Source organism: Amphiprion ocellaris, chromosome 18 (assembly GCF_022539595.1).
Source record: "Amphiprion ocellaris isolate individual 3 ecotype Okinawa chromosome 18, ASM2253959v1, whole genome shotgun sequence".
NCBI lineage: Eukaryota > Metazoa > Chordata > Actinopteri > Pomacentridae > Amphiprion > Amphiprion ocellaris.
This window is the reverse complement of record NC_072783.1, coordinates 18,729,694-18,756,666: the sequence shown is the minus strand read 5'-3', so window position 1 is coordinate 18,756,666 and position 26,973 is coordinate 18,729,694. Positions and strand designations below refer to the sequence as shown.

The 26,973-nt window shown below is 39.9% G+C and overlaps 3 protein-coding genes across 5 annotated transcripts in view; all 3 read right to left on the bottom strand.

Annotated features, from left to right (window-relative positions):
- Positions 1–1,934, bottom strand: part of spata20 (spermatogenesis associated 20) — a 62,272-nt gene extending 60,338 nt beyond the window's left edge. Inside the window, 2 exon segments of the mRNA XM_023288967.3 lie at positions 443–571; positions 1,650–1,934. Of these exon segments, the coding sequence (XP_023144735.2) occupies positions 443–571; positions 1,650–1,846 (326 nt within the window). The 5' untranslated portion in view covers positions 1,847–1,934.
- Positions 1,935–2,761: 827 nt separating this feature from the next.
- Positions 2,762–8,580, bottom strand: LOC111581004 (PI-PLC X domain-containing protein 1-like). The gene is made up of 7 exons (XM_023288969.3): positions 8,445–8,580; positions 8,207–8,317; positions 6,114–6,238; positions 5,897–6,028; positions 5,488–5,655; positions 4,157–4,340; positions 2,762–3,951 (listed from the first exon to the last, which is right to left on the bottom strand). Exons 2-7 carry the CDS (start codon positions 8,307–8,309, stop codon positions 3,713–3,715), a joined length of 951 nt encoding a protein of 316 aa, XP_023144737.1. The 5' UTR covers positions 8,310–8,317; positions 8,445–8,580; the 3' UTR covers positions 2,762–3,712.
- Positions 8,507–26,973, bottom strand: part of pkd1b (polycystic kidney disease 1b) — a 42,149-nt gene continuing 23,682 nt past the window's right edge. For 2 of the 3 annotated variants that reach the window (XM_055004469.1, XM_035956654.2), the window contains 20 exons: positions 26,739–26,934; positions 26,435–26,602; positions 25,922–26,062; positions 24,140–24,350; positions 23,891–24,014; positions 22,803–22,946; positions 22,282–22,717; positions 22,058–22,169; positions 21,231–21,445; positions 18,245–18,447; positions 17,958–18,155; positions 17,709–17,863; positions 15,343–15,546; positions 14,692–14,866; positions 14,419–14,601; positions 14,189–14,293; positions 13,958–14,092; positions 13,679–13,881; positions 12,486–12,597; positions 10,853–12,380 (listed from right to left, as the gene is read on the bottom strand). In XM_055004469.1, the coding sequence (XP_054860444.1) occupies positions 11,478–12,380; positions 12,486–12,597; positions 13,679–13,881; positions 13,958–14,092; positions 14,189–14,293; positions 14,419–14,601; positions 14,692–14,866; positions 15,343–15,546; positions 17,709–17,863; positions 17,958–18,155; positions 18,245–18,447; positions 21,231–21,445; positions 22,058–22,169; positions 22,282–22,717; positions 22,803–22,946; positions 23,891–24,014; positions 24,140–24,350; positions 25,922–26,062; positions 26,435–26,602; positions 26,739–26,934 (4,323 nt within the window). In that variant the 3' untranslated portion in view covers positions 10,853–11,477. Of the gene's footprint in view, positions 8,585–8,689; positions 8,753–10,852; positions 12,381–12,485; positions 12,598–13,678; positions 13,882–13,957; positions 14,093–14,188; positions 14,294–14,418; positions 14,602–14,691; positions 14,867–15,342; positions 15,547–17,708; positions 17,864–17,957; positions 18,156–18,244; positions 18,448–21,230; positions 21,446–22,057; positions 22,170–22,281; positions 22,718–22,802; positions 22,947–23,890; positions 24,015–24,139; positions 24,351–25,921; positions 26,063–26,434; positions 26,603–26,738; positions 26,935–26,973 lie in introns of those variants that run through there. The other variant, XM_055004468.1, reaches the window with a different exon arrangement.

Here is a 26,973-nt window from a genome sequence, read left to right as displayed (position 1 = left end):
TTCTAAGTGATCACATTCACACTGTGATGAAACAATTCTATCCAGATGGGAGTGATCACTTTCAGGACAACAATGTCTCCATTCATAGGACAGAATAGGACACTGAATGGTTTGATGGAAATGATGTGACTCATGTGCTGTGCCATTAACAGTTTGAGATCTCAACCAAATTAAACACCAATGTGAGATTTTGGACTGCCATGTTAGACAGTGCTCTTCACCATCATCATCAAAACACCATATGAGGGACTATCTTTTGGGATAATAGTGTTCCATCTCTCCAGTAGAGATACACAGACTTAGAGAATTCATGTCAAGGCACATTTAACCTGTTCCGGTTGTATGTGGTGTCCCAACACCTTACTATGACACCTTTATGTTGGTTTTTCCTCTAATTTGTCACCCATCTGTGTGCAGCAAACTGTAGTTTAAATGCACTCACCAGTCAACGGGGTTGTGTGCATGCTGTAGCAGGTAGGGCGACCTCTCCTTGGCTAACCTGTTGGTGTGTTTGTGGGAAGCTGATGATGGCCCTTCACCTCCTGATGCCATGCTCATAAAGACAGATGGACTGGATACACAACCCAACATATTCACAAAGTCAGTCTGTTTGCTGATAGAAATGTAATCTTAACCTTGGTCCAAATGTTTTATTTAATTTTATTTTTCATTTCATTATCTTAATGTTTTGACACATGGACTGTCTTGACTGAAAAATAACAATAATGACACTGCCTTTGTGTTATCCCTTTCCATTAAAAATCATTTTCTATTAGGGAATATAATACCTAATAAGAAAACACCACTTAGCTGTGGTTACACACGCCCGTCGTTGATTGAAATACTGTTACTATATGGTATATAAACAGCACTTAATGCATAATATACGTAATGTTTACGCGTTAAAATCAACCCTAACAGCTAACTCTACTGGCTGCAAGACATTAATCTGCCACAGGTTGTTTTTAGCAGTATTCATACAAACAAAACCGACGTGTTTTCACGCTGTCAGCCTACTGACATTGCAGTAGCTTGTTCAGCAGCTCCTGTCAAGCACTGTGTCTGTTAGCCAACTGTCATGTCGAATCCTATTTAAATACTACCTAATTTACTGTGACTTTACTTACACGCAAAGATTCATGCCTGGGAAAATATAACTGAATAGTTTCTGATATATTGGGCACTCTCATTAAATTCGGCCGAAACAGCATTGGCATATAGGTTACATATCTGTTAAATGTTTGACAAGGACACCGCTAAATGTTACTGTTAGCAGAGATTAGTCGTGCACGTATCAATGAAATAAATCTTAAATATTGGAAATAAGTGCCTCTTGGTAATTTGGGGAGTTATACCGAAATTTAATACATGACATTTCGACTTTACTTAAATATTTGTACTCACTATGGCATCTTTTACAACAGCAGTTACCGTTAAGGACTCTAAAATGTGTGTTTTTGTATTGAAGTCTGGCATAGCTCGTAGAAAAGCACGCTCGTCACTGCTATTGTGTTGCAAGATACACAGCACGTATCAAATCAAACACGCCATGAATTTTGCTGGTAAGTCGGGTTTGCTTGCTGTAACGTGTAAAAGTAGCGTTAACATACTAGCTAGCGTTAGCTAACTATTAGCCGTGGTGGCTTTACCTGAGGACGCAGGCCGGCCTGGGATGGAGGAGCGGTGACCTGTCGTTGGGTGGGTGGGGAATGTGTTTCAAACACCTAATGTTGCTCTCTGAGCTCTGCTGTGGACTGTTCGCTCCTAAAAAAGCTGCAGCCAAAAGGCGCGCAGGCTCCGCGCAGCTATTTTTGGACGTCGACCGACGCCATGCCAGCCTTAACATCCTAATCCACTGAGTGTGTGAATTACTTTAGCAAGCTAACGTTAGCTACTTCGTATACACAAACTTTCAGGCGTGAGCCGAACACGTTGTTGTAATACCGTCAGTTGACACATGATGGCGCAGTAACAGGACAGGAACTCTGGAAAAGGTTTGTCCCAGGTAGGTTCCTTTATAATGCATGTTTGTGGAAAAAATAAACTGGTTTTAGTTGTCATTTTAAGCTACATGTTTACAATGAGCAAATGTGATAAGGTTAAGAAGCTTTGTTTTTTTTAAAATTAGCATAGGAATAGGTTTTTGAGGAAATGCAGGAAATACCCTCAATAAGCAGTGTTTAAAAAAATACTGTAATATTACTCAGAGATGCAACAATACAAACACAAGAAGTGAGGAGGCAGACTAATGTAAAAACATTTTTTTTTTAATTTAAAAATATCACCAGATTGCAGAATTAAATGTTGATCTTCAGTCCTCACACTTATTGTGTCAGCCTGGATATTTAAATAAAACCTACATCTATAAATATATGCAAACAATCATTTTCTCTTTTAAAGGGAAAGCAGTTAGGGATCAAGGTTTTCTTTTTTATATATATATATATATATATATATATATATATATATATATATATATATATATATATATATATATATATATATATATATATATATATATATATATATATATATATATATATATATATATATGCAACTGTATTAGCCATTCATAATATACTTTTTATGTTATATTAGTCCCTAATTTTTTGGTGTTTGAGGAATCATTTCAAAAAGTGAAAAGAAGATTATTTGCACACAAAAGAAAGATGAATTTGATGAACGAATGATGTCTTTGTACTACCTTCATATGAACAGAGGTGTTGGTGCATAAGAGGAATACCCAAAGGCTTGAACTGTATCCATTCAACACTTTATTGAGGAGACTCATATTTCAGATGCATTCACTGTCATTGGTAACAAGCACTCTGAGGCCCAATCAAAATATCCACGCTATGGACTAAGCAATAAGCCCTTACAGACCTAACTGATGTCACAGCTTCACAACTTATATCAGTTTGTGACAGCTTGAAATGTTATAAAAATGAGGAAAGTGATCATTGATTATGGCAACCCATTTTAACCCTTAACAGCTGAGTTCTCTGATTAGCCAAAATCACAGTTAGAAAATGTCTAATTCAGTGTGGACTAATTGAAATAGTAGTTGTAGATACCTCAAACCTCATTGTGAATGATGCTGCATATACAAGGCTTCCCATTGGATATTGGTCCAGCAAAGCCTTTGAAAAGTGTTAACAGAAGTAGTGGTGGCTGCTGTGTTGAAGAAGATGGCTAAAAAGTGACTTGAAATAGAAAGAGCTTATGAGCAAAGAGGTTGTGCAAAATCAGACCTTCCTTAATTATAGACTTGTAGTCCAAATTTACTAGAATTTCAGTGTCAGGCCGGTGTAACATGGCAGTGAAACAGTTTGTCATATGTGGTTATGGTTGGAGTACTATAGTCTGTTTAAAAAGGTCCACCTTCCAGACGCGGGCATCGTCATTTCCTCTAGTCAAAATTTTAAAGATGTCTGTAATTACATTTTGACTAAGCAGAATTCCAGTTCAAGATATCTACAGTGTCATTCTAGCTATTTAAGACTTAACTTAAAATTAAAAACGCCAGTGCAGATACCATGAACTGAGAGGAATTAATGATATCTTGAACTTGAATTATACAGTCTGAATGAAACATAGATTTGAAACTTTCACCACAACTACTCAATAATTTAGCTGCAGATATCTGCCTATGCAACAGCAAATGAATCACATCAGTATACAGCACACAGCACTATGCACTACAGCGTTTTAATTATGCTTTCACCTTTTTAAAATTGAGCTCAACAATCGTTGAGACAAAGTTGTTACGAGTCACCAAGTCTGAGGCAACAATGTTAATCGGCGTTTTGCAAGATTGCTGTTTCACCCATTGCAGCAGCTTTGGCAGACTCCTCTGTATGACGTTGATGAAGTTGTCACACATACGAAGGATGTACTTGAGGATCCTGGCATCATGTGGCAGTGTCAAGTTCAAGCCACATACAAAGAAATCTGCAAGTCATGGAGGTTAAATTACAATCCGCAATCATTTCAGTGCACATAATGCAATAACTATGCAATGTGAGACTGAAAAGATGTAACCAAGTGAGTAGAGACATTACAGTCATAGAAACATTTGTCAGAGAAGAATTCAAACATTATTATTTACAATGTACTCAAACCATGTAGGGGCTGAGAAACAAATAAAAAAACTCACGTTGGTCAGGCCTTTCCTTTTCCAGAGCGTGACAGAGTCTTGCTTCAATTTTTGCAGGCTCCATGCTATTCCCATAGTAATAGTTTATTTTTTTCCATATATCGGAATGCTTATGTGCTCGATAGTCATATGAAACTATGACATTTCTGCCATTGTCCCAGCAACTCTTCAGGGTAGGTTTTTCCTGTTTGTGATACATGGAAATATATTTTTTTTAGATGTTTACAGTATTTACTATATAAAGTTTTCATACCTCTGTCAAAGTTTTGCCTTTATTGCTTTTCAACACTGAATCATGGTCAATTTAATTTATCTTTTCTGACTGTGCATACAGTGCAACAACTATTGTCCAGCTTCTTTATTATTCAAAGCTTTCTGGGAGGGTGGCAAAGATAAAGCCGCTTTTAAAATAAACTCATATTAAATCTCAGCTACAGGCATGTGGGAAACTCTGAAATCAAGTGGATAAAGGTTCTTTGGTCTGATGAGACCAAACTCGAGCCTTTTGGCCATCAGACCAGATGCCATGTTTGGCGTACAACAAATACCAGACACCATCACACCATCCTCCCCCTGAAACATGGTGGTGGCAGCATCATGATGCAGAGATGCTTCTTGGCAGCAGGCCCTGGACGGCTTGTAAAGGGAGAGGGTAAAATAAATGCAGCAAAGTAAAGAGAAATTTGGAGGACAACCTGATGAACGGTGATTTAGGAGAAGATGACCAAACACATATGGATAAAATCACATAAAAATGGTTCAAAGACAACAAGGTGGATGTTTTGGAGTGGCAGAGTCAGAACCCAGACCTCAATCAGATTAAGAGCTTGTGGCTCTGTTTATTCATAACGTCTTTGCAGGATGACAGAGCTTGAGCAGTTTTGTAAAGAGTGGTTTAAAATTGCAGTGTTCAGATGTACGGGCTGATTAAAACCTATCTACATGCAGTCAATACTGTAATTGCAGCCAAATGTTTATCTACTAAATACTGACTGAAAAGGGGTGAATACTTATGCAATCACTTATTTTGTCCATTTTTAATTCACTGGTATTAGTTTGTAGAATTCCGTTTTCATGTCCGTTTTCATGTGAAATTATCTTCTTTTGTAAATTCATGTTTTAAAAAAAAAACAGTTAAATTTGACACAATTCAGTGTTGAAAAGCAGTTAAATGGGAAATCTTCCAGTGGTAGTGAATACGTTATAAAGACACTGTTTAAGTGTAAGCTCAAGTTCCTTTTAATCTAACCGTCACTGCAGCTTACATTAGGTACTTTAACAATGAGATCTGTTTGACACACCGATTTTAATGCAAAAAAATTATACTTTACCCATGCAGGGGCGAGTTTGGCTCCAAACAAGGTCTTGATGAAGTCGAGTAGATGTGTGTGAAGTTGCTTTTCAATTTTTTTGTCAAACCCTTTAAAGTTGGATAGTGACAGGATGACGATTTCTTTCGGATGTGTCCCTGCCCAGTCATTTATGTCTTTGAGAACAGTCTGACCACAGTGCAAAACCAATTGTTAGTACACTTAGCATCACATACATAAATAAATTGTACATTTTCTTTCATGTGCATTTTAATTAGGTTTTACTTCTTTAAAGAACTTATCTTTAAAGAAATATACCAATATATAAGTTGGTGGAGCATTTGGAATTTTTTATCACCCATAATAAACAGTTACTTGAATTAATTCATCTAACTGTTCAGTTATGTAAGTATGACATGTCCATCTTTACCTCGACATCAGCCCGTGTGTACAGCCCGTGGTAAAAGTAAAGCCTTGTGGGGTTGGTGTCATCTGGCTTGCGTGCGATCCTCAGGTCCAAGTAGCGAACCCCTGCATCCAGTTGCTTTGTGACGGTCGCTTCCTGTGATAAAACACCAGTCAAACACTCCCTTCACTATTTCTTACATGCACAAATTGAGTACTGACAGGTTATAAACTCTCCTTACCTGAGTGATGGCCCATTTGCGCACTATTTTACGCACACAGTAAATCTTGCTGAACCTTTTTAGTCCATCAGGTTCTATTATAGAGGAGTTGATATCCAAGTCATAACTCATTGAGTCATGGCTTCCTAGAAATGACACATGCGCACGCACGCACGCACACACACACACGCACACACACACGCACGCACGCACGCACACACACACGCACGCACGCACGCACGCACGCACACACGCACACACGCGCACACACGCACGCACGCACGCACACACGCACACACGCACACGCGCACACGCACGCACGCACGCACGCACGCACGCACGCACGCACACACACACACACACACACACACACACACACACACACACACACACACACACACACACACATCTGTCAACATCCCAGGCTTTAGATAAAAGATGGACATAGCCTTTGGGTGAAGCCAAGTGATTTAAACCTGCCTTCTTTCTCATGGCCAGCAGGGGCAACTTCCTCTGGTTGCACAAAGAAGTCCAATTATATAGACATCTATGAGAAAATCACCTTACTTCTCATTAGCTCTGTTACCTCAGTAAACACTTTCCTAATGAGTTTATGATCTTAATTTAGAGTTTGAAGTCTTCCTCAATGCAGCATTATGCTTATTTTGTAAATGATTTTGTTTTGTAACATTTATAAGTCTGTCAAACTAACTGAGGATGTGAGGATACCCAGTGTATTCAGTGTTACACCAAGGGGTTCTGCCAAAGCAGCAGTCAGCTGTGTGACGCGTAAGGAATAAAACCAGGCTAAAAAAAAAATCACGTATCTCCAGACATGGTGATTTTGAAATGTGTGCAAATGTGCTACATTTTACATGCTTTGTCCAAAACCAGTCCCCTTTTCATTCAGTCACCACTACCTGTATAATGGACACACAATAGCGAGCAGAAAATTCAGCTGCAAGATTAGATACAATGGATACGACTTTTTTTTGTCCCATTTTGAGATATTCGAGGGCATTGTATGGTATAAATACAAAATTTGCACAATAAATAAAAATGATGGAATAATACAATATATTGCACTATTCAATGGGAAGTTATTTTGACTACCTCAGCATTTACATACTTATAGTATTATGATATTTTGTTGCATTTGGATTATGAACGCAATGCAGCCCCCAAACAGTTCTTATGCTTGTAAATTGCTGGTTGTGTATGCACGTATGCAATCCTATAAAAAACTATATAATAGATGAATAAACTCAATTGAATTGAACTGAACTGAATTGAAATGAAATGAAGTAAAGTAAAGGGAAGTGAGAGTATCTGAGGCCAAAATGCCAACTCATTTGACAATTACATTGGCGCAAAAGAAATCTCATTTACTACATGAACACTACTGTTCAAAAGTTTGGGGTCACTTAGAAATGTCCTTATTTTTGAAAGAAAAGCAATTTTCTTCAATGCAGGTAACATTAAATTAATCAGAAATACAGTCTAGACACTGTTAATGTGGTAAATGACTATTCTAGCTGGAAATGACAGATTTTTAATGGAATATCTCCATAGGGGTACAGAGGAACATTTCCAGCAACCATCACTCCTGTATTCTAAAGGTACATTGTGTTAGTTAATGGTGTTGAAAGGCTAATTGATGATTAGAAAACTCTTGTGCAGTTATGTTAGCACATGAATAGAAGTGTGAATACTCATGAAAAACATGAAATTGACTTGGTGACCCCAAACTTTTGAATGGTAGTGTTTGTACATATAGTGAATGGCGAAAACGTTACGCATGCTTAGCATCTGCATTTTAGCATGCTAGCATTGTGATTTAGTTCAGCAATGCACCTCACAAAGCTACCAGTATGGCTGTCTTACTCTGACAATTTGATGGAAATGTCCCTTATTGAATTCCGGAGCTTGTCCAAGTGAATCAGCTAATAGTCTTTTGGCAAAAAAAAAAACAAACAAACGATTAGTCACTAAGCTTCAGATAATTTTTGTTTTAAAGCTTATTAAAAGATGTTTTGAAGATACAATTCTTTCACATGCCAGTGACAGTTTGATGCATTGTCTTTACATGACTTTACATTGTTTCAGCTTCATACCTGGTAGGGTCAGCTCAAAGAGAGGAACGGTGTGAAGTTCAGGTGGTAGCTGTGACATCCAGTTGCTCATCCCATCTTTTCCTTTACGTTTTTGTGCAGGCATCTTAAATTCTGCACAAAATGTTCAAACTCAACTTGCAGTCTTTTATAAATATATCACTCCTAAGTGAAAAATAAATAAATAAACAAATGAATGGATCATTATGAAAAGCACAGACGCTAGAAAAATGCCACTTACCCTGCGGAGGCAGTCCCCCAGCCTCCCCGTGTTACCTCAGATATGACAGCACCAAAGTGTCAAAAGAACTGAGGCAGTCATACACTTTAACTGCCTTTTAGGAGCCTGCTGTACTTGTTACACGTGTTGATCTTGTAGCCCTGTGGTATGAGAGAGAAAAAAAAGAGCATCTGTTGTTGTCATTCAGGTTTTCTTATCTGATAGCCCGGTGTATGAGGAAATGTGAAAATGGATTCAGCGCTTACTGGTATGTTTGATGAACGTGATATGGAGCTCTGCTGAAACTTCCTCATACCACCACTGTTCAGCTGGAACCAGAAAATATAATGAAGAAACACATTTACAGACTACTATATGGTCCAGAAAGTCACTAAATTAGTGCATGATTTAGCATTGACACTTTGTTTATACATGGAAAATATATGATGTGCTTTATTATACAGTATGTTGACATTAAAATGTGACTACCTTGCACTGTAACTGAGAATTTATAGTTCTGCCTTCCTCATTCCTTGTTTCTGCTGTTTCTTTCTGTGTCTGTTGTTTGTCTCGTTTGTCTTGCCTGTGTTTCTGTATTTGTGTGTGGACATGGGCGTGGCTACTTGATCCCTGCAGGCAATCACCCGACATACCTGCCATCCATCTACCAATCAACAGCTGCAGTATTCACTTCACTCTTTGTAAGACTGCTCTGCCTACCTCTGTAGTAGAATTGTCTGAGCCAAGCTCTGCTCTTGGTTTATGCTCCCTGGTGTTTTTGCTAATCTATAACTTCCTTGAGCTTACGGGTCCCATCTCATCCAGCTGTCTCCTTGCCGACTGCCTCCAAGAGCCAAGCTCCAGTCTGCAACTGGCCCTTTGCCCCCTCCATTCACCAGCAGTTATCTATAGGATTTACTTAGAATCCCTAAGAGACTTGTTGCTGTAATTGAATTGATTGTCAAAAGGCTTACACCACTACTCTGAATCTGATTGAACATTTCTTCCAATTGGGCTAGTTTGTTTCAATTAATGTGATTACATGAGGCATTTGTATTCTAACTGGACATTTATCCCAGATATTATTGGGATATTAGGGTCTATGTAAATACAAGTATTTTGATTATATGTACATTGCAGAAAATGTGTGAAGTGTGAAGTTCCTCTTTAAAAAGAGAACATGGTTACAGTGGCGCTCCCATCCACCACCACCTGCTATCAGGGGACAGTTCCACATTTAGGTCAGCTTTGGTTACTTCACTTGTAGTCGATAATATATTCCCACTTGGTTTTACAGTTAATGCAGGTGTTGAAAGAGGAAACAATTCTTATTCCTTTGCAAATGACAAACTCATAAGCAATAAATCACATTACTTACTTAAGTAAGAATGTCAGTAGCCACAGAGATTTTTCTGCTACAGCAGTACTCAGTATGATGTGACATGTAGCTTATGGTGGCTCAAGTCTACTCTAAAATGTGCTTTTTTACACAATAGTAAACTTTTAACATTTACGATTACTCCATAATTGCCAAAAGGCCTTCCTAGATTCACTTTTGTGACATTATATTGATCATTATGTTACACAGTTTAGATTTATAGTGTAGTTTACCAGGTGGTGGAGCAATGCTCTGGAGCATTCAACACAGTTTATAGTGCAATCAGGTGGACATACAATATGTGCAAAAATCTGTTACACACAATGCTGCTGTAGTAAAATATGAAGTCTACAATCCTGTGGTGAATTTAAGTGTTGACTCCAATACCTGAGAGCCCACAGAAAGGTATGCACCATCTTTTATACAGGTGGACTGATTAGCAGCACAGTGATAAGGCAATGCACACACACAGGTTCCAACTGCGATGATAAGGAAAGTAAAGGAAAAAGCAACTGTTAACCTCAAGACAGTATCAGTCAAGTTATCCTTGTGATACTTACCTCATCTTTACTGACTCATTGTGTTGGGATTTTTCTTTTTTTATTGTGCTAACTATTTTTGCAAGTCTGCACTGAAACCTAATCAAAACAGACCTACGTACTGTATCATGACTACTTTGATAAAGTCAAATATCTCATACAATTTATCGATCTATTCATCCATTATCTATACACCCTGCCTTCGCCATTCTATTGCAGGGCTACATATAGAGCAAACTGAGATCTTCTAGCTGCAAGATGAAAGTGCTAACCACCAAGCCACTGTGCAGCCCCTCACACAATTTGTTGTTTAATTTAAAACAAACACTATTCAGTCACCTTAGCACACCACACAGGTGTCATCTTGTATTATCATGTGTTGAACCTTATATAGGGTAATTCCCTTGGAAACGCTAATAATATCAAGTATGTTCATAAAATAATATATTGATAACATGTTCATAGGGTTATATATACAGATAACTATAGACTAAACACACATACTCAAGTGCTGCTATAGCAAAGTGTTTACTGTGTGTTTCGAGGAATAATATTAAAAAACATTAAACATACACCAACTTCTGCACCAAATGGCTGCATGTCTTATTTGTATGGGGAGCAAAACATTTACAGTGTCTCTTGTCATAAGAAATATCATAATTGCATGGTAGTTGTAATATATAATATTGTTAGGTTAAAAAAACAGCAGTAAAGACTTTACCCTAAGAACTTGAAGTAGTTTCTTATGGATGAGTTCAGAATGTGATATAAAAGAGTGTGTTTCAATCTCCCTTTCTATCTCATCAGTGTTTTGTTTTTTAAATTTCAGTCTTGTCAAAAAACCAGAGAATCCTTGAAGAAGTCGTACCCCTCATAATGACTAAACTCATCTCCATGTGTAAAATACAATAGTGCCCATTTCATTTTGCCTGAAGAGCACCTGTTACCACAATGCAGTCTGTCCACTCATTCGAACAGTGTTGCATTATGCAGTGTCGAAGAAGTAACAAATACAGTCCAGCTGTTTCGCACTTTGTAGCTGCAAGTCAGTGCCTCTGTTGCCAACCAGATTCATTCAGATTGAGCAGTGTGAATGTGTTCACACTGCACGTTTATGAACACATTCAGTATTTCGTCTTACTCAGTCTCTGGTCCTTCAGAAATCCAAGCCTTCCTCTTCACCGGAACTCCATCACTGATTTGCCTTCTTACCCCCTCCTCACTTCTGGGTCTGGCGTTAGCGAATGCTACATTTTCTCCACCATTTCTACATAAAACTACTCCTTGTAGCTGTAAGAACCTCTGTGTAGCATCAGCTGAATGAGAGCTCCCAGAATACCATGCTCTTCTTCTGGGGAACCTGCCGAACCCAGGCGAACCTGCACACAACCCAAAGTTTCCAAGTGCAAGCTTGGCAGCTTCAGATGAACGTGCTTCACTAAATGGCTGAGACTGGAGTGATACTGACTCAGACTCAGAGTAGGAGTTGCGTGTATGGGGAAAAATGCAAGTCGGTGCAAAAGAGGGCTGAAATGTGGAGGGAGTGAATGAAAATGAGGATGGAAGGGAGACTCGTGGCCTGGGGTAAAGAAGACCTATCTTCCTGTGTCTAACTTCTCCCATTATTCTCCTTTCATCTGGTTCCTTTGGTTTCCCCAACTCTCCAAATATTCCTTCATTTTCCTTTTTGTTCTTTATCCATGCCTTCCTTCTCCTGGCCTGCACCTCCTCTAGTTTAATTTCCAGGTTGTGAATGTCTTCAGTGATCTGGTTGACCCGATCAAATCGAGACAGCAGAGCATTGACGCAGGGCAGCAGGTTGTCCAGGTAAGGCTGGACTTCAGAGCCAGGATTGGACACTAATGAGTCCTCAGATCTAATGGAGAGAGCTGAGGACAGAGGACAGGGGGATGAAAATAGGGAGAACAGAGAAGGGGAGTGGGAAGAAGGTAGGGTGGAAGACAAGGTGGAGAGATGTGACTCCTGTGAAGACCTAGAAGGAGGGATTTCCATGTCTTCAAACTTCACCCTGTGTCTGAACTAGAAGGGGAAAGAAAGGTGAAGGAGGAAGATGAACTAATCATGAAGATTCACATCTACTCAGCCATTTCATTCAAATGTTTCCCAATTAGTTGCACTCTTTACCTGTTTAGCCTTGGTGAGTCCCATCCACAGCTTGAGTCTCTTGATAAAGAACTCAACCATTTCATAGTCCTGAGGTTCAATGGCTGGATGAAATAGCTCAGCCTGCTCTGCCCTTTAAGACACAACAATGTTAAGCGATGAATCACACTTGATCCAATATTGAAAATATTCCTCTGTGGTACTCACACATTCAATACAAGATGTCATTTGTTGTTATAAAACAATCTATACCTCAACCATACCCATGTATCCTTGTGGGTCATACGCTGACTGCTGACACTAATTGAAGCCAGCATTGAGTGCGAGTACTAGTCTTTGAATCCAAAATCAGATGGTGGAATGTTTCTAATAGTTGGATAGCAAAATGCAGGCTGAAATCATGCACCAACTGTTTGATGGGTTGCCATTAAATTTTCTACAGACTTGTTTGGTCCCCAGAGAATAACATGTTTGACCCTTTTGTAATTCCTTTCATTTTTGTGCCACCATTAGGTTGGTATTATTGTTTTTTTGTGAAAATATATGCTGCCTGTATGATGATTATTTCAAGTTGTGTCAATAACAAGTCAAAACCTTTTACTTCCAATTAAATATTCCAACATAAAAGCTGAAGTAAAATTGAGTATAGACATTCTGAAAAGGATTTGACCGTAGCAATCCCCAGATCTTCTCTTCTGGTCATCCATAGGGCACAAGGGTTCACTGAATGAATGAGTATAGAAGTATAGAGTATAGAGATGATTAGAATCGTATACTATGGACTTAACAGTCACCAGATCTCAATCAATTTGAACACTTGTGGGAGACCTTGGACCTGAGTGTTAGACTTTCTAAAATTCCAAATGAGGGAATATCTTTTGGAAGAGTGATGTTTATCCCTTAAGTCGAATTCCAGAAACATGGAGTGTCGAGGCAAAGATACACTGAACCTGTTTTGGCAGTATGCGGTAGCAAAAACATCTTACTGAGACACTTTATGTTGGTTTCTCCATTAATTTTTCCACTCAGGGGTGAGGCTATAAATGAAAATACGTTTTTTGAGTGGCCGTTTAAACTATCCCAAAAATTATGTTGCCTTCACACATTTAGCAAAAAACAAAAACAAACAAAAATAATAGAGATGAAGTCACATGTGAATAGTTTGATTCCCCTAAACATAGCCATTCCACCGAAATACAGGTTATGTTATGTACCTGTATGCACGGATGAGGACAGCTCCACAGAGTCGGGCCATGAGCCACACACCTCCACCCATCAGTAGTAGCCCATAGAGAGGACCCAGGACTGGGTGGACCTTGCACAGTCTCTGGAGCACCATGTGGCCACGAAGGATGGACAGCAATGAGACACCAGCCTGATGTATAGACACAAAACCTTCCACTGACCTGGAAAAAAGCTGAAACAAATACCGAACCATATATAATACCTGTACTCCTTATGAATGTGTTTCAGCTGAATTTTCCTTCTCTTACTGTGTTTCCGAGGTGAGTGCAGAGCAGCAGCAGCAGCAGTACTAGGACAGTCAGAGCCCACAGCTCCCTCCAGGCTCTCTGCAGCACTCTGCCTATCACCACCCACCTCCGCACAAACCTCAAGGTTCCCAGCAGCTGGAACACACGGTAATGGACAGGAGCACACACTCACTAAAGGGCTAAATCTGTGGGCCAGTGTTGTATTAATGATGGACCAGAGTTCTCATTTACCTTTAAAACCAGCAGAGTGAGCAGGACAGCTGCACACTGAGAAGACGTCTGTGCCAGAAGTGCTGCAGTGTGGAAGTGGATGAAGCTGTCTGGATGGGAACGCAGCTGAATGGAACATAAAGGTTATTTAAAGTTAATCAGTGTGATGTATTGTATTGCTGTGACAGAAATGATGCAGTTTACTGTGTTGTGGTAGGTAGTGGCAAAAACTTTTTTATTTCATTCTTTACCTTGGAAACGCATGAAGAGGCAAGAGACAGGAAGCAGAGCTGCACCATAGCTGTTGTCAGTGATAAGAAGGCCAGGAGGAGTTGGAACCAGTGATGGAATGGAAACAGATACTGAGCACGCTCAGTTGCCATAGACCACAGCTCCCCAAAGAAGATGATAAGAGCAGAGAGGAGAAGAAGAACCTGTGAATTGAGTGAATTTAGGGCTTAATATGCATCGTTCTTAATATCTATTCATTGCTAAGGAATTCTTCATTAAAAAGGGTTTGTTACCGTGAGTGCCACCTGAAGGTCCGGTCCTGAGACAGATGAAGGGATGAGGAGTGGATGGATGAAGAGGAAGGGAGTGACCCCTTGTGCCCGAGCCCACGCTAATTGTATAGACACAATCATAAATAAACCGGACTCTCTGTGGTAGTGGGTGAAGTCTATGGAGAGAGTTTTCAACCTGTGTGCAAAATGGGATGGAAGCAAAACACAATTAGAAAAGCATCAATCCAAACTCAATATTTGGAAAGCACATTTAAATTTGACAGTAATGCTGTTCAATGAATGTCAACTGAACATGGTAAAGCATAAAATTTAATAAGAAGTATCATCTGTATGTCTCTACAAGTTTATATTCCATCATTGCAATGAAGGGTTAAAATTATGCAAAAATCCAAAAATGATTTAGCATCCCAGACAAAATGTGCAAACTAGTTTATGGTAATCTACATGAGAAAATTATCAACTCTTATTGCTCCATTTGTTCTCAGAAGAAAACAAAGCTGCAGTGTTTTGGTTTTTGGCCAGCTTTAATGGGCTGACACGCCTCATTATTTACAAAAGAGTAATTCAACAACTGAAAAATGAAAGTATTAATGAATACACATTCAACACATCTGGAAGATGCACTGATGTTGCTGTAACAAATCCACTTACTGCTCCTTGCTAGTCCCTGCCATGCGCCATGTGTCGGCTAGGAGTTGGTGTGTTGTTACACTGTTGTTTCCCAGAAGGTTGACTGCCGGGGAACTTTGTGTATCTGTGTACTGCAGCTGTGGTAACCCCACAAGGAGCAAGGTGGGGTTTTGATGGAGGTGTGGTACCAAGGTGTGACTGATCCACTGCTCTGCATCTGACCAGCTGTACGAAGAAAGAACAGGTATGAGTGTGTGAAAGTATATATCGGGGAAATATCAATAGCATAAACACATTTCTACTTTTATTTGACTCATTCCCACACATCCTGCTGCTGTTGTACAGCAAACACTTGTCTCCATCAAATGTGTATTAATCTGTGGCTGAAAATAGTCCCCAGTAAAAAAAAAAAAAAAAAAATTAATTATGCCTGTTTAACTTAAGCTTGTTAGAAACTATTGTAGCAAACTGTTTATAGAAAAAAATTTGATTTTTAATGCCATTTTTTGAGATTCTGTAAAAAAAAAAAAAAAAAAAAAAAAAAAACGTAAACCAAAAGTCATAGCACACTATTTCCAATTGAGTCACACATTTTGATAAATAATTTTTTATTGGATTACTAAAAGCTGTGGGATGACTTAGATGCTGAAAATCTATGAGAATAAGTCAGAGGCATAGTAATAAGTATACTTCAGTGCTTATGCATCGGCACACTTAATAAATGGATTTTTGTTTATTGACAGTAAAAAGAAAACATATAACATCAATGACAATATCCTTTAAAGGCCTGTAAAAGCTCATCTTTGTGCACAAAATTTACATTTCATGGAAAGTTTTATCCATTACAATAATCCATTCATACCTTAAAAGGACTTAGACGTGTCGTAGCACTTTGTCTCATCACTTTGTACTTTGGTACACAATGGCAGGTTGTTATATTGAAATAATTCAGCCATAGACATGTCCCCGCCTTCCTGGGATCTTTCTGCATGGAGTTTGCATGTTCTCCCTGTGCATGCATGGGTTTTTTCCAGGTACTCCGGCTTCCTCCCACAGTCCATAACATGCTGAGGTTAACTGGTAACTCTAAATTGTCCGCAAGTGCGAATGTGAGCGAATGTGAGTGTGATTGTTTGTCTGTATATGTAGTCCTGTGATAGACTGATGACCTGTCCAGGGTGTCCCCTGCCTTTACCCTAAGTCAGCTGGGATAGACTCCAGGCCCCCGTGACCCTAATGAGGATTTAGTGGTATATAGATAATGAATGGATGGATGGATAAATTGTGTGAACTATTTGACTTTGTCGAAGTTGTGATGATACAACATGTAGGTCTGTTTTGATTAGGTATTAGTGCATACTTTCAAAAAAGTTTGCACAATGCAAAAAAAATAAAAAAATCCCAAAACAATGAGTTAGTAAAGGTGAGGTAAGTATCACAAGGGTAAGTTTAAAATAAAAGCAATGGAAGCATAAAAAACAACCAGAAGTTATGTATAAAACTAAAGCGGTGTATAGATAATGGATGGATGGATGGACGGACGGACAGATGGATGGATGGATGGATGGAACCAAATCTGTATAACGATATGGAAATTCCAGCTTTGGAAGCTGACATGCTTGTTTCCTTAGGCTTGTTACTAGTCACACCCCAAAAATCTAAATCCATGTATCTGACATTGTCATCAGAACACTGCAGTTTCAAGGTGGAAATGCTTTGTTTTTGGTTTTTAATCATTCACTGACAGTAAGAAACACACAATAAAGCCTTTAAATGTAAACTGTAAACTGTTGTGGTACCATATTATATTGCTTCTTTAAATAAGTTCAGGAAAAAAACATTACATCAAAATATGTCTAAATTGGCTGTTCTTCGCACACATCAAACAGATGGTAATGGAGATGTGTATCAGTCTGAATTTCTGAGGTAGTAAGAATAATATTCTTTGATGTTAAGTAAAGTAGAGTTATTAGAATCAAGAAAAGGCTTCACAGCAAAACAAAAAAGCTATAAATAATAAAGCACATTAGCAATTTTAAGTATTTTTCCACAGCGCTTGATTATGTACAGTGTTGAGTTCACCACTGGGTTAATGACGATCATGTTGAGCTACTGGTATCATTTTAAAATGAATAAAGATTTTTGTATACATTAGTTCCTGACTTAACAATGAAACACACAAGAAAAGTCATGTGCTGACCTGAATATAATCACCCTAGTAAAAACATGTCACTACAGTACAGAATATCTGTTTCTGTTCTGTCCTGGTCTAGACAAGCAGAGTCTCCTGCTCAGGATTCTCTCCCCACATTTTGCACTGTGTGGCTACAGCTTGTATGTTGCATGGCTCAGTGTTTTGACAGCAGGAAGCTGAGGGTTGGCCTTACTCTCTGAGCGAGGTGAGGTTAGGGAAGCCCAAGGGTGCTGTGTGAAGGCGTCTTCTGACAGCGGAGTGCAGCAGTCGACCCTGACTCTGCTCCATCCTGTCCTGGTAGTTCACCATCAGCACCAGCAACAGAAACAACAGCTGGCACACACAGTGCTACAGAACAGATGCAGAGGAAATTAAAAGAACATTGGAGATGCAACTGGAGACAAATTGCCACTATATGCTTTTTGTTCAGTTATATTCTTACCATCATGAGCGACCGCAGAGCTCGGACTTTGCGGGCTTCCTCTTTCGCCTGCAGCAGCCCGTATCCGCACGGAGGTTGAACCTTCCCACTATGCTCTCCGAATGCCCTTACCACGGTGGTCTCCTGAGCCAGCTGCTCCTCCACCTCTGGATCCACCGGCCTCCACGCCACTGTGTAGATCAAGGCCTGCGCACACACCTGAGCGAGGAAGATGAAGATGCAAATCAGAGGAATTATGCACCAAAGATCTAAGGAATGAGTTAATTGGACCACATGTTTGAACTCACCTTGAGAGGTTCCAGCAGCAGAGCAGAGGTGAGAAAGGCAGAGAGAGCGGACACCAGCCACATGAGTACTACCCTTCTGGAAAAAAAACTTCCATAGAGCCCCACCACTGCCAGACAGGCTCCCAGCAGAACAGCCACCAGGGGGTAAATCACACATAAGGCCCAGGGAGGGAGCAGCCTGCTGGGCTGACCGCGAGCAACACCTACAGTGGGAGAAATAATTCAGCTACACACATCTCAACCGCTATTCACACCACATCTCCCAATGTGAATAAAAAGACAGCGAACAGGTACTCTGTGGACGTTTTATCCCCTAGTGCGATAAAGACGTTCCAAAGCGGGGATAATTGTACCCCAGGGGGGACATGGGAAGATTGTTGAGTAGCTCAACCGTGGTAATTCAAGATAACAGAAATTCTGATCTGAATGTTAAGTGTATCTGCATACTGCGGCAGCTAACGTTCTACTCGAAAGAAGCATGAATCAAGTGAGCAGACAAGTTGGAACGTTAAGCTTAAAGAAGAGGAATAAATGTTTTAGACGGACAACTAAAAGTAAAGAATAAGCCCTTAACCGCAGTCCTACCAATAAAGATTCAATACACAAAGAATACCAGCTGGGGTCCCTCACAGCCAAATGGAAACTCATCGCTTCTCCAAACATTACTAGTTATATAATTATTGCAATCTGCAAATTAAAATTGTTATTCTCTTAGAAAAGTTACAGTAAATTGTATAATAAAATCTACTTTTCTCTAATACATGTCTGGTACACAGAAACCATTTTGCACGCTGTTATCTCACCACGCCTGGGTTACTGCAACAGCCGTTTTGCTCGCTTGAACAAAAAATTCTATTGCTCGACTTCAGAGCCAAAAGTTGTGGTCATATCACTTGTGTTTGAGTATGTTTTGGGATAAATTTCAAGATTTTACTAACACTGGTACACATTAAACTTTTGTCTGTTCCAGGGGATTGATTCAATTCAATTCAGTTCAATTTTATTTATATAGCGCCAATTACAGTCAAATTGTCTCGAGACGCTTTACAGAACCCATATGCCTGACCCCCAGAGCAAGCCAAAAGGCGACAGTGGCAAGGAAAACACCCTTTTAACAGGGAAAAAAACCTCGAGCAGAACCCGGCTCTAATGTGGGGGGACCCATCTTCCTGCTGGCCGGGCGGGTTGAGAGGGACAGAAGAGGTAGAGAGGTAGAGATAGAGGGGTAGAGATAGAGATAGAGGGATACAGATAGAGGGGTAGAGATAGAGAGGTGGGGGGGTGGGACACAAGGACCATAAAACACAGCCACACATCTGAAGCATCCAGCATCCAGCTCTGGGACCAGGGACACTCGGAGAAAGGACACAGAAAGAAACAGAGTGAATGTAATGCAATAATGGTATATATAGTAAATACATAGGTAGTTAGAGAAGGGCTCAGTGCATCCAGAGAGGTCCCCCAGCAGCCTAGGCCTATAGCAGCATAACTAGGGGCAAACTAAAGGGACGTCAAGAGGGGAAGTCAGTCAGATTGAGAAGCATTTACAGTCAGGGCTTTGGAGCAATCTGCCTGAGGAAAAGAGGTCGACTATTTCAGTGACCTCTGCTAAGTTTGTTCTTAAAACATAGTTTTAGCAGAGAGCTTTTGAACATTCTGTTATTTTTCCTAATTCATTTATTAATTTTATACACTACCGTTCAAAAATTTGGGGTCACCCAGGCAATTTCATGTTTTCCATGAAAACACTTTTATTCATGTGCTAACATAACTGCACAAGGGTTTTCTAATCATCAATTAGCCTTTCAACACCATTAGCTAACACAATGTAGCATTAGAACACAGGAGTGATGGTTGCTGGAAGTGTTCCTCTGTACCTCTATGTAGATATTCCATTAAAAATCAGCTGTTTTCAGCTAGAATAGACATTTACCACATTAACAATGTCTAGACTGTATTTCTGATTCATTTAATGTCATCTTGATTAAAAAATGCTTTTCTTTCAAAAATAATGACATTTGTAAGTGACCCCAAACTTTTGAACAGTAGTGTACCTTTTTCAACAATGTATTGGTTTTTCTACATCGTAATGTGTTTATATCTGTTTGTTTTTTTTAACTTTGCTGTCTTGTAAAGCATTTTGTTGCTTGGTTTTTGTAAAATTATCTATAAAAAAAAGATTATAATAATTATTATTGTATTGTTATTTTTCTTCTTCTTCTTCTGCCTATTATTATTATTATTATTATTATTATTATTATTACTACATTAGCTTAAAGTAACAATTAAGTCTTGAAATGTGCTTCTAAGTTTCAAAGTGACTTTTTTTTTAAGCTATCCTGATGTAAAAACCTAAAAGTAATGGATAAATAGTTCAAACTTTAGTTTACTTAAAGCTGTGGATAAATGAGTGAAATAGCTAATACTTTCCAATAAAATAGATGCATGGCTTTAGAAGACAAACAGTTGAAAAGAAAGAATCTTTGGGTCACATCTGTCTAAAATCCTCGCTGTAACCTGCCAGATCTTGACCAACTGTGGGAAAATTAATGAAACTATGACATTTAGTGTTGCCTCCTAAGTTTGGACAAAACCTGATACATACATATGAATTCAATATATAGTTTGCACATGAGAACAGCAACTTGCTACATATCGGTGGTGGCCTGCAGTTGTCTAGGATATAGATATGAAGTATGGACAAATGCCAGTACTGGACTGCTGTGCAACTGGACACTGGTGCAGTTCTGATTGACAGTCTGGTCTACATGTTATGATATTTTCAGTCCTTATCTTACCTTTTTTTGGTATCAGCCTAATAGTTCACTTGTATGAAAATAATAGCCTTAGATAACATCAAGTTTCAAATTAGTTTAAATTAACACAATGAGAATAAGCAGTAATGTTCGAATAATTGAGTCTATCTGCTAAAGCTGTTGGGGTGTAAGTTAAATAAAGAAGTGTGTGGGAACCACAGTCCTGGTACCTATACGTGTTGTAGAGGAGGAACGAGTGGAGTCAGGAGAAGGACTTGGCAGGAAGGTGCTGGCCACTGAGTCCACAGAAATCACAGACGGACACTTATAGAGCCCTGCCCCGCACAGCGAGGGGTAGGACTGAAGCTCTGGTTTACCGATCTCTGCTCCATACAGAGATTTATCCTCACTCTGCTCTGACCAGCTGCTGCAGGAGGTGCTGCATCTAAAAGAGACAAAACCACAGCATATACACCGATCAGCCACAACACTATGACCACTGACAGGGAAAGTGGAAAACATCGATCATCTTGTTATAATGCAATATTCTGTTGGGAAACCTTGAGTCCTGACATTCATGTTGATGTTTGACATGTACCACCCACCTAAACATTGCAGTTCAAGCAACCCCTCAACCCCCATAGCTAACAGCAGTCCATGATGCCAGTTGCCACAGTTGCAGGACAATGCACCCCGACACGCCGCAAAAACTGCTCAGGAGTGTCCCAGGGGAACATGACAGAGCTAAGGCGTTCACTCTGGTTCCACACTCCCCAGATTCAAATCTTATTGAGCATCAGTGGAATGTCCCTGATCTCGGTATGTCCCACCCTGCAATCCACAGGACCCACAGAATTCACTGCTACCATCCCAGTGCCACAGGACATCCCCAGAGGTCCTGTGTCCATGCCCCACTGGGTCAGAGGAGTTTTAGTAGCATGAAGGAGACTGACACATTATTAGGCAGGTGATCATAATGTCATGCCTGATTGCCATATACAGACTGTTCTCTGCATCACAGAACTGCACGATAGATAATGCACAGGGCACTCCTTACATAGTTGAGAACGAGGATGTGGTTCTAGAGGAGTCCCGGCCGCTGTCTGAGTTGCCATTGGTTGCATCTGCTGTGTCTTCTGCTGCTGCTATAGACATTAGCAGATCCTCCTCTGACAAAGAGCACAAAAGCACACAAACGGACAGCATTTTTAAGAAAGTGAATGATACGTACATGAGTCATAAACCCTGACTTCCCTCCAGTATATTTTACCAGTTCCTCACCAGATAGAGTCAGAAGCGTGGTCAGATTGTGGTTGTAAAGTTGAACTGGTGTGGGATTCAGATTAAGAGACTTCCGGCCTGGTTCAGCAGAAAAGATGCGAGAACTAGAAATGTCTTCAGTGTGGGAAAATGTGCAAGAGGAAGAGAACAGAGTAGTGGGAGAGACGGGGGAGATGGGTGAGCTCAGGTGGAGTTGCATCAACGCCTTTTTCCGTCTCAGCTGGCGTGTAGGGCCCTGCAAAGGTGAAGACTTGCAGAGGCTGGGGGAAAGGGTTGTCTTTGTGGGGCGTGAACCTGCTGGTAGATTGAGGAGGCTGTCACACGAGGGCCATGCCACTACGCCCTCCTCTTGATATGCTCCATCTGTTTGGGGCGCCAAGCCAGAGGCAGCCCAGAAGTCCAGGATGCTAGAGTTTAACACCTTGCTCTCCAGCAACTGCAGAAAGTGAGAAGAACATTTGGAATGTGATTCCAGGAAATGAGACAGAATAACAACAATGTGTGTGTCTGTGTGATCTCACGGATGAATGACTGTCTCGGACTGGACCAGATGAATCTGGAAGAGACAGAAAGGAAGGACCAGAGAGCTCTGACTGGCCGAGGTAGACGTCCATCTCCACAGAGTGACAAACCGGAGAGGGAGGAGCTGACATGTCCACTGTTACCTGGGTTACAGACACACATTAACACACTTTCAGATAAATGGACAATAGTCACACATTTGTGTTGTTTCTATTATGAAATAAGAGTGCTTAAGAAATAAATTTTAGATGGATGGCCAACACAACCTAGTAATAACCTTCAGGCAGCAACTCACTGAAGGAACAACTAAGAACCAAGGGCACAATCCAGCAAAACTCCATCTCACTTTTTTTAAAATTAATACACCAATCTGTCAATCTGAGTCATTCTAAACAGATTCAGGTCATTTAAGTGTTATCAGTTATAGCGTGAAGAGTTCACTGTTACAACAAGATGTTTTTCACATAACGAGATATTCTTACATTATTATGACATGCAAAACAAGTCAGTCTGGGCATGAATTAGAACCTAAATCGATTATTTAAGTGAAAATTTTTCCTGACAACTTTCACATTATAACAAGATAAGTGGTTTACTGCTAAAACAAGAAAAGTTTCTTGCTATAACGTGATTGCTTTCATGTTAAAAATATCTAGCCATAACAAAAAACTTCTCAAGTTATAATGTGAAACTGATCTGTTTTGCTTTTTCTGGTCTGGCAGTAGGCTGCACAGTGGCTCGGTGGTTAGCAGTGTTGCCTTGCAGCTAGGCAAGCTAGGTTTTCTCTGGGTACTCCGGCTTCCTCCCACTGTCTGTAGGTGTGAATGTGAGTGCGCTTGTTTGTAGCTATATGTTGCCCTGTGATAGACTGGCAACCAGTCCAGGATGTCCCGTCTTCACCCAGCTGGGATAGACTCCAACCCCTCTGCGACCCTAATGAGGATTAAACGGTGTATAGATATGGATGGATGGATGGATGGATGGATGGATGGATGGATGGATGGATGGTCTGGCAGCAGTACACCACTGTATAAAAGCAGTAAAATATATCATTAAAATAAAGTAGGTCGAAGCTATGTGCAGTTACCTGACAGTGAGCTTTTCTAAATAGGAAACAGAGGAAACACTGAAGAGGAAACACCAGCATGGCAACAGTCATCCCCACGGCAACCGTCTCTATGTTAACCAGCAGATGGGACGACACCGGCCCACTTGTGGAAAAGGGACAGAAATTAGATTCTTCCTGTAGAACATGCAGATAGATTTTGCTTAAACTGTATGTCATGCACTGACAAGTAAAGTAAAAGTATTTATTCAGGTCTGTGGATCTCCCCACCTGTGCCCTTCAGTGCTGACAGCTCCATACCACAGAGCTCCCAGCGCCAGGTAGAGGTGCAGCAGGAGGGCGCTGCAGGTGACCCTCTGACCTCTGGTGAAGGAGCCGTGAGCTGGACGTTGCCACAGCGACAGCCACAGGTGGCGCTCCACCATCCCAAACATGAGCTGGGAGGTGAGTACCCGTCCAAACTGAGTGAGTTCCTCTGGACCTGGAGAAGGGAAAAGAAAAGGTTGAAAGACAGGTCTGTGTTTTCTTATACGGGGCTGTGTCAAATGTATATGAAAAATCATCTCATCTAAGACCACCTTTGACATTCTTTCACCTTAAAAATGTCACAGTACACACATATTGTTGCCAGTTTCTCATGTTTAATCAAACATTGCACACAAACAGCATGATATATAATTATAATAATAATTTGATTTCTATTGCACTTTTCCAGTTTGGCACACAAAGTGCTTTCCATTGGCAGCATAAAAACACAAGAACAATGAAATACAAGCACAGAATTAAAAATGTACATATACTGTACATCATCTAAAGCAGGTGTGTCAAACATGTGGCCAGCGGCCCAAAACCGACCCGTGAGAGGGTCCAATCCGGCCCGTGGGATGACATTGTAAAGTGTAAAGATTACAGAGAAGACATTAAATGTAAACTAGAAAATTAGCTTTAAAATAATTTCCAGAGTTGTTTTGATCATAAAGTACAATGCTATATTGTCATTTTGTATCTCATTTTTGTAATATTTTGTCTTGTTTTTGTTGTTTTTTTGTGTGACTTTTGTCGTTTGTCTGATGTTTTTGTCGTTTTCTGTTTCCATTTTCACTTGTGTTATGTCTTATTTTTGTCATTTTGTGTTTTGCTTTATTCATTGTTTTATGTCTTGTTTTTGTCATTTCGTGTCTCCTTTTTGTCTTGCTTGTGTTTTTTGCCCATTTGTTTGTCGTTTAGTTCCTTTTTTGTCATTTTTTGTCTCGTTTGTGTCCATTTTTTTGTCGCTATATAACTTTTTTGTCCAATTTTTTGTCTCTTTTTTGTTTTTTTGTGTCAGTTGTCTAATTTTTTGCTTTTTGTGCCTCATTTTTGTAATATTTTGTCTTGCTTTTGTTGTTTTTGTATTTTTTTTGTCTGACTTCTATCGTTTTGATCATAAAGAAAAATACTATATTATTCGGTTCCAGACACCTGTGACTAAATGTTCTGTGCCTTTGTAGACACTGTGTGATCTGTAAGTTCTATTGCACAAATGATAAACTGAGGCATAATGTTGTTGAAACTGAATTTCTTTTTCTTAAGAAATTTCAGGTTATTGATAATGTTTTGTAAAAAGATAATTCCTTAAATGTGAACATTTTCAGAACACCTTTTTCACTAAAACAAAGGGAAAATTTTGGAGTTGTGGTGATTTATAGGTTATTATGCTATGATTTTACTGGTCTGGCCCACTTGAAATCAAATTGATTGGCTGAATGTGGCCTCTGTATGATAAGGAAGTAAAAGTTCACTGATGTACTTGCAAGTCATTAGTAGAATTCTAACTGATTCTAAAAGAAGCGGTTAACCAGTGCATTGAGGCTAAAACTATTTTTTGGCACAAGTTTGGCTGTAGAGTTCTGCCACATTTCTAGCGCAGATGCAGGTAAACAACGTGTTGCAAAAGTCCAAGCATGAGGAAACAAAAGCATGAATCATTTCCTTTGTGTTGTTAAAAGATAACAGTACTGACAATGAGAGTTGTTGGAGTATGTAAAGTTAAAGTAGTATGTATACACTTACATGAGGCTAGAACTTCCTTCTCCACTGTGCCGTTCTTCTGGTTCTCCACAGAGAGCCAGTCCTCCACCAGGAAGAAGAACATGTGGTCTGTCTGAGGGTCCCATACCACCACATGCTGAACGTACCACGACGGGTCCAAACCTGCATGTATTGGCATGACAGTCAGCTATGTTCACATTTAGACTGGTGACAGTTTCATGTTAGAAGGTGAGTTTAATCAGCAGCTCACTGACATGACTGGATGTCTCACACCAGCACAAACACTTACAAACTCCATGCGTATAAACACACATGCATTCTTTCTTTTATTTTACTGGAATCTGCTGCAGTCACACCACACCCCAAAATTGCAGACTTTTAACCAGTAACTTGGTCTGAAGCAAAAATATCTAAAACAATTCTATAGATTCCAGTGTAACCACATAATTTCAAGCAGTTATTCAATTTTGCCTTGATCCTATTGGAGATCAAATCAAGATAATTCCTCTTGATAATTTTGCTGTGACCATGTACCTGTGTTATCGTGCCAGATCCGAATTTTCCAAACCTCTCCCAGGTTGTTGTCTGTCTCCATGTGAAACTGGTTCAGACTGCCACGCTGAAAAGCCCCATCCCTCTGCAGATGGCGAGAGCCGCTCTTGTTCACACCATACAGACTGATGCCAACATGGGCTGTGGTGCCTGATGGGTCAAAATCAAACTATTAATCATTACCATCATATATGCTTAAGTAGTTTCACAAATTTAAAGATTAAAATCCAGCTATATTTTTGGCCATTTCTAACTCTAATGTTCTGATGGCTTGCTCTTGGCTGACCTGCTCCTGGCCTCCAGCCTGTCTTGACCAGAACTCTGTAGTGGTACAGGCCCGGTCGGCCACACAGAGGGACCTGGCTCAGTCTGAGGCTGTCCAAGTGGTCCAGTTTGTGGGCGATGAGCCCCACCAGCAAGTGAATTAAAACCAGGACAGCACACACAATCCCTACTACCATGTTCCGCATGGGTCCTCCTGACTGCACACACATTGATGGAAAAAGGGAAGTTCCAATTGG

Bases quoted from the DNA above. Each gene is read 5' to 3' on its own strand.
- LOC111581004 (XM_023288969.3), bottom strand. From the start codon at position 8,309: ATGCCTGCACAAAAACGTAAAGGAAAAGATGGGATGAGCAACTGGATG. The intron at 5,656-5,896 runs GTAAAGATGGAC...CACTGTGGTCAG, and splicing joins ACACACGGGCTGATGTCGAG to ACTGTTCTCAAAGACATAAA. The intron at 4,341-5,487 runs GTAAAGTATAAT...TATCACAAACAG, and splicing joins CCAAACTCGCCCCTGCATGG to GAAAAACCTACCCTGAAGAG.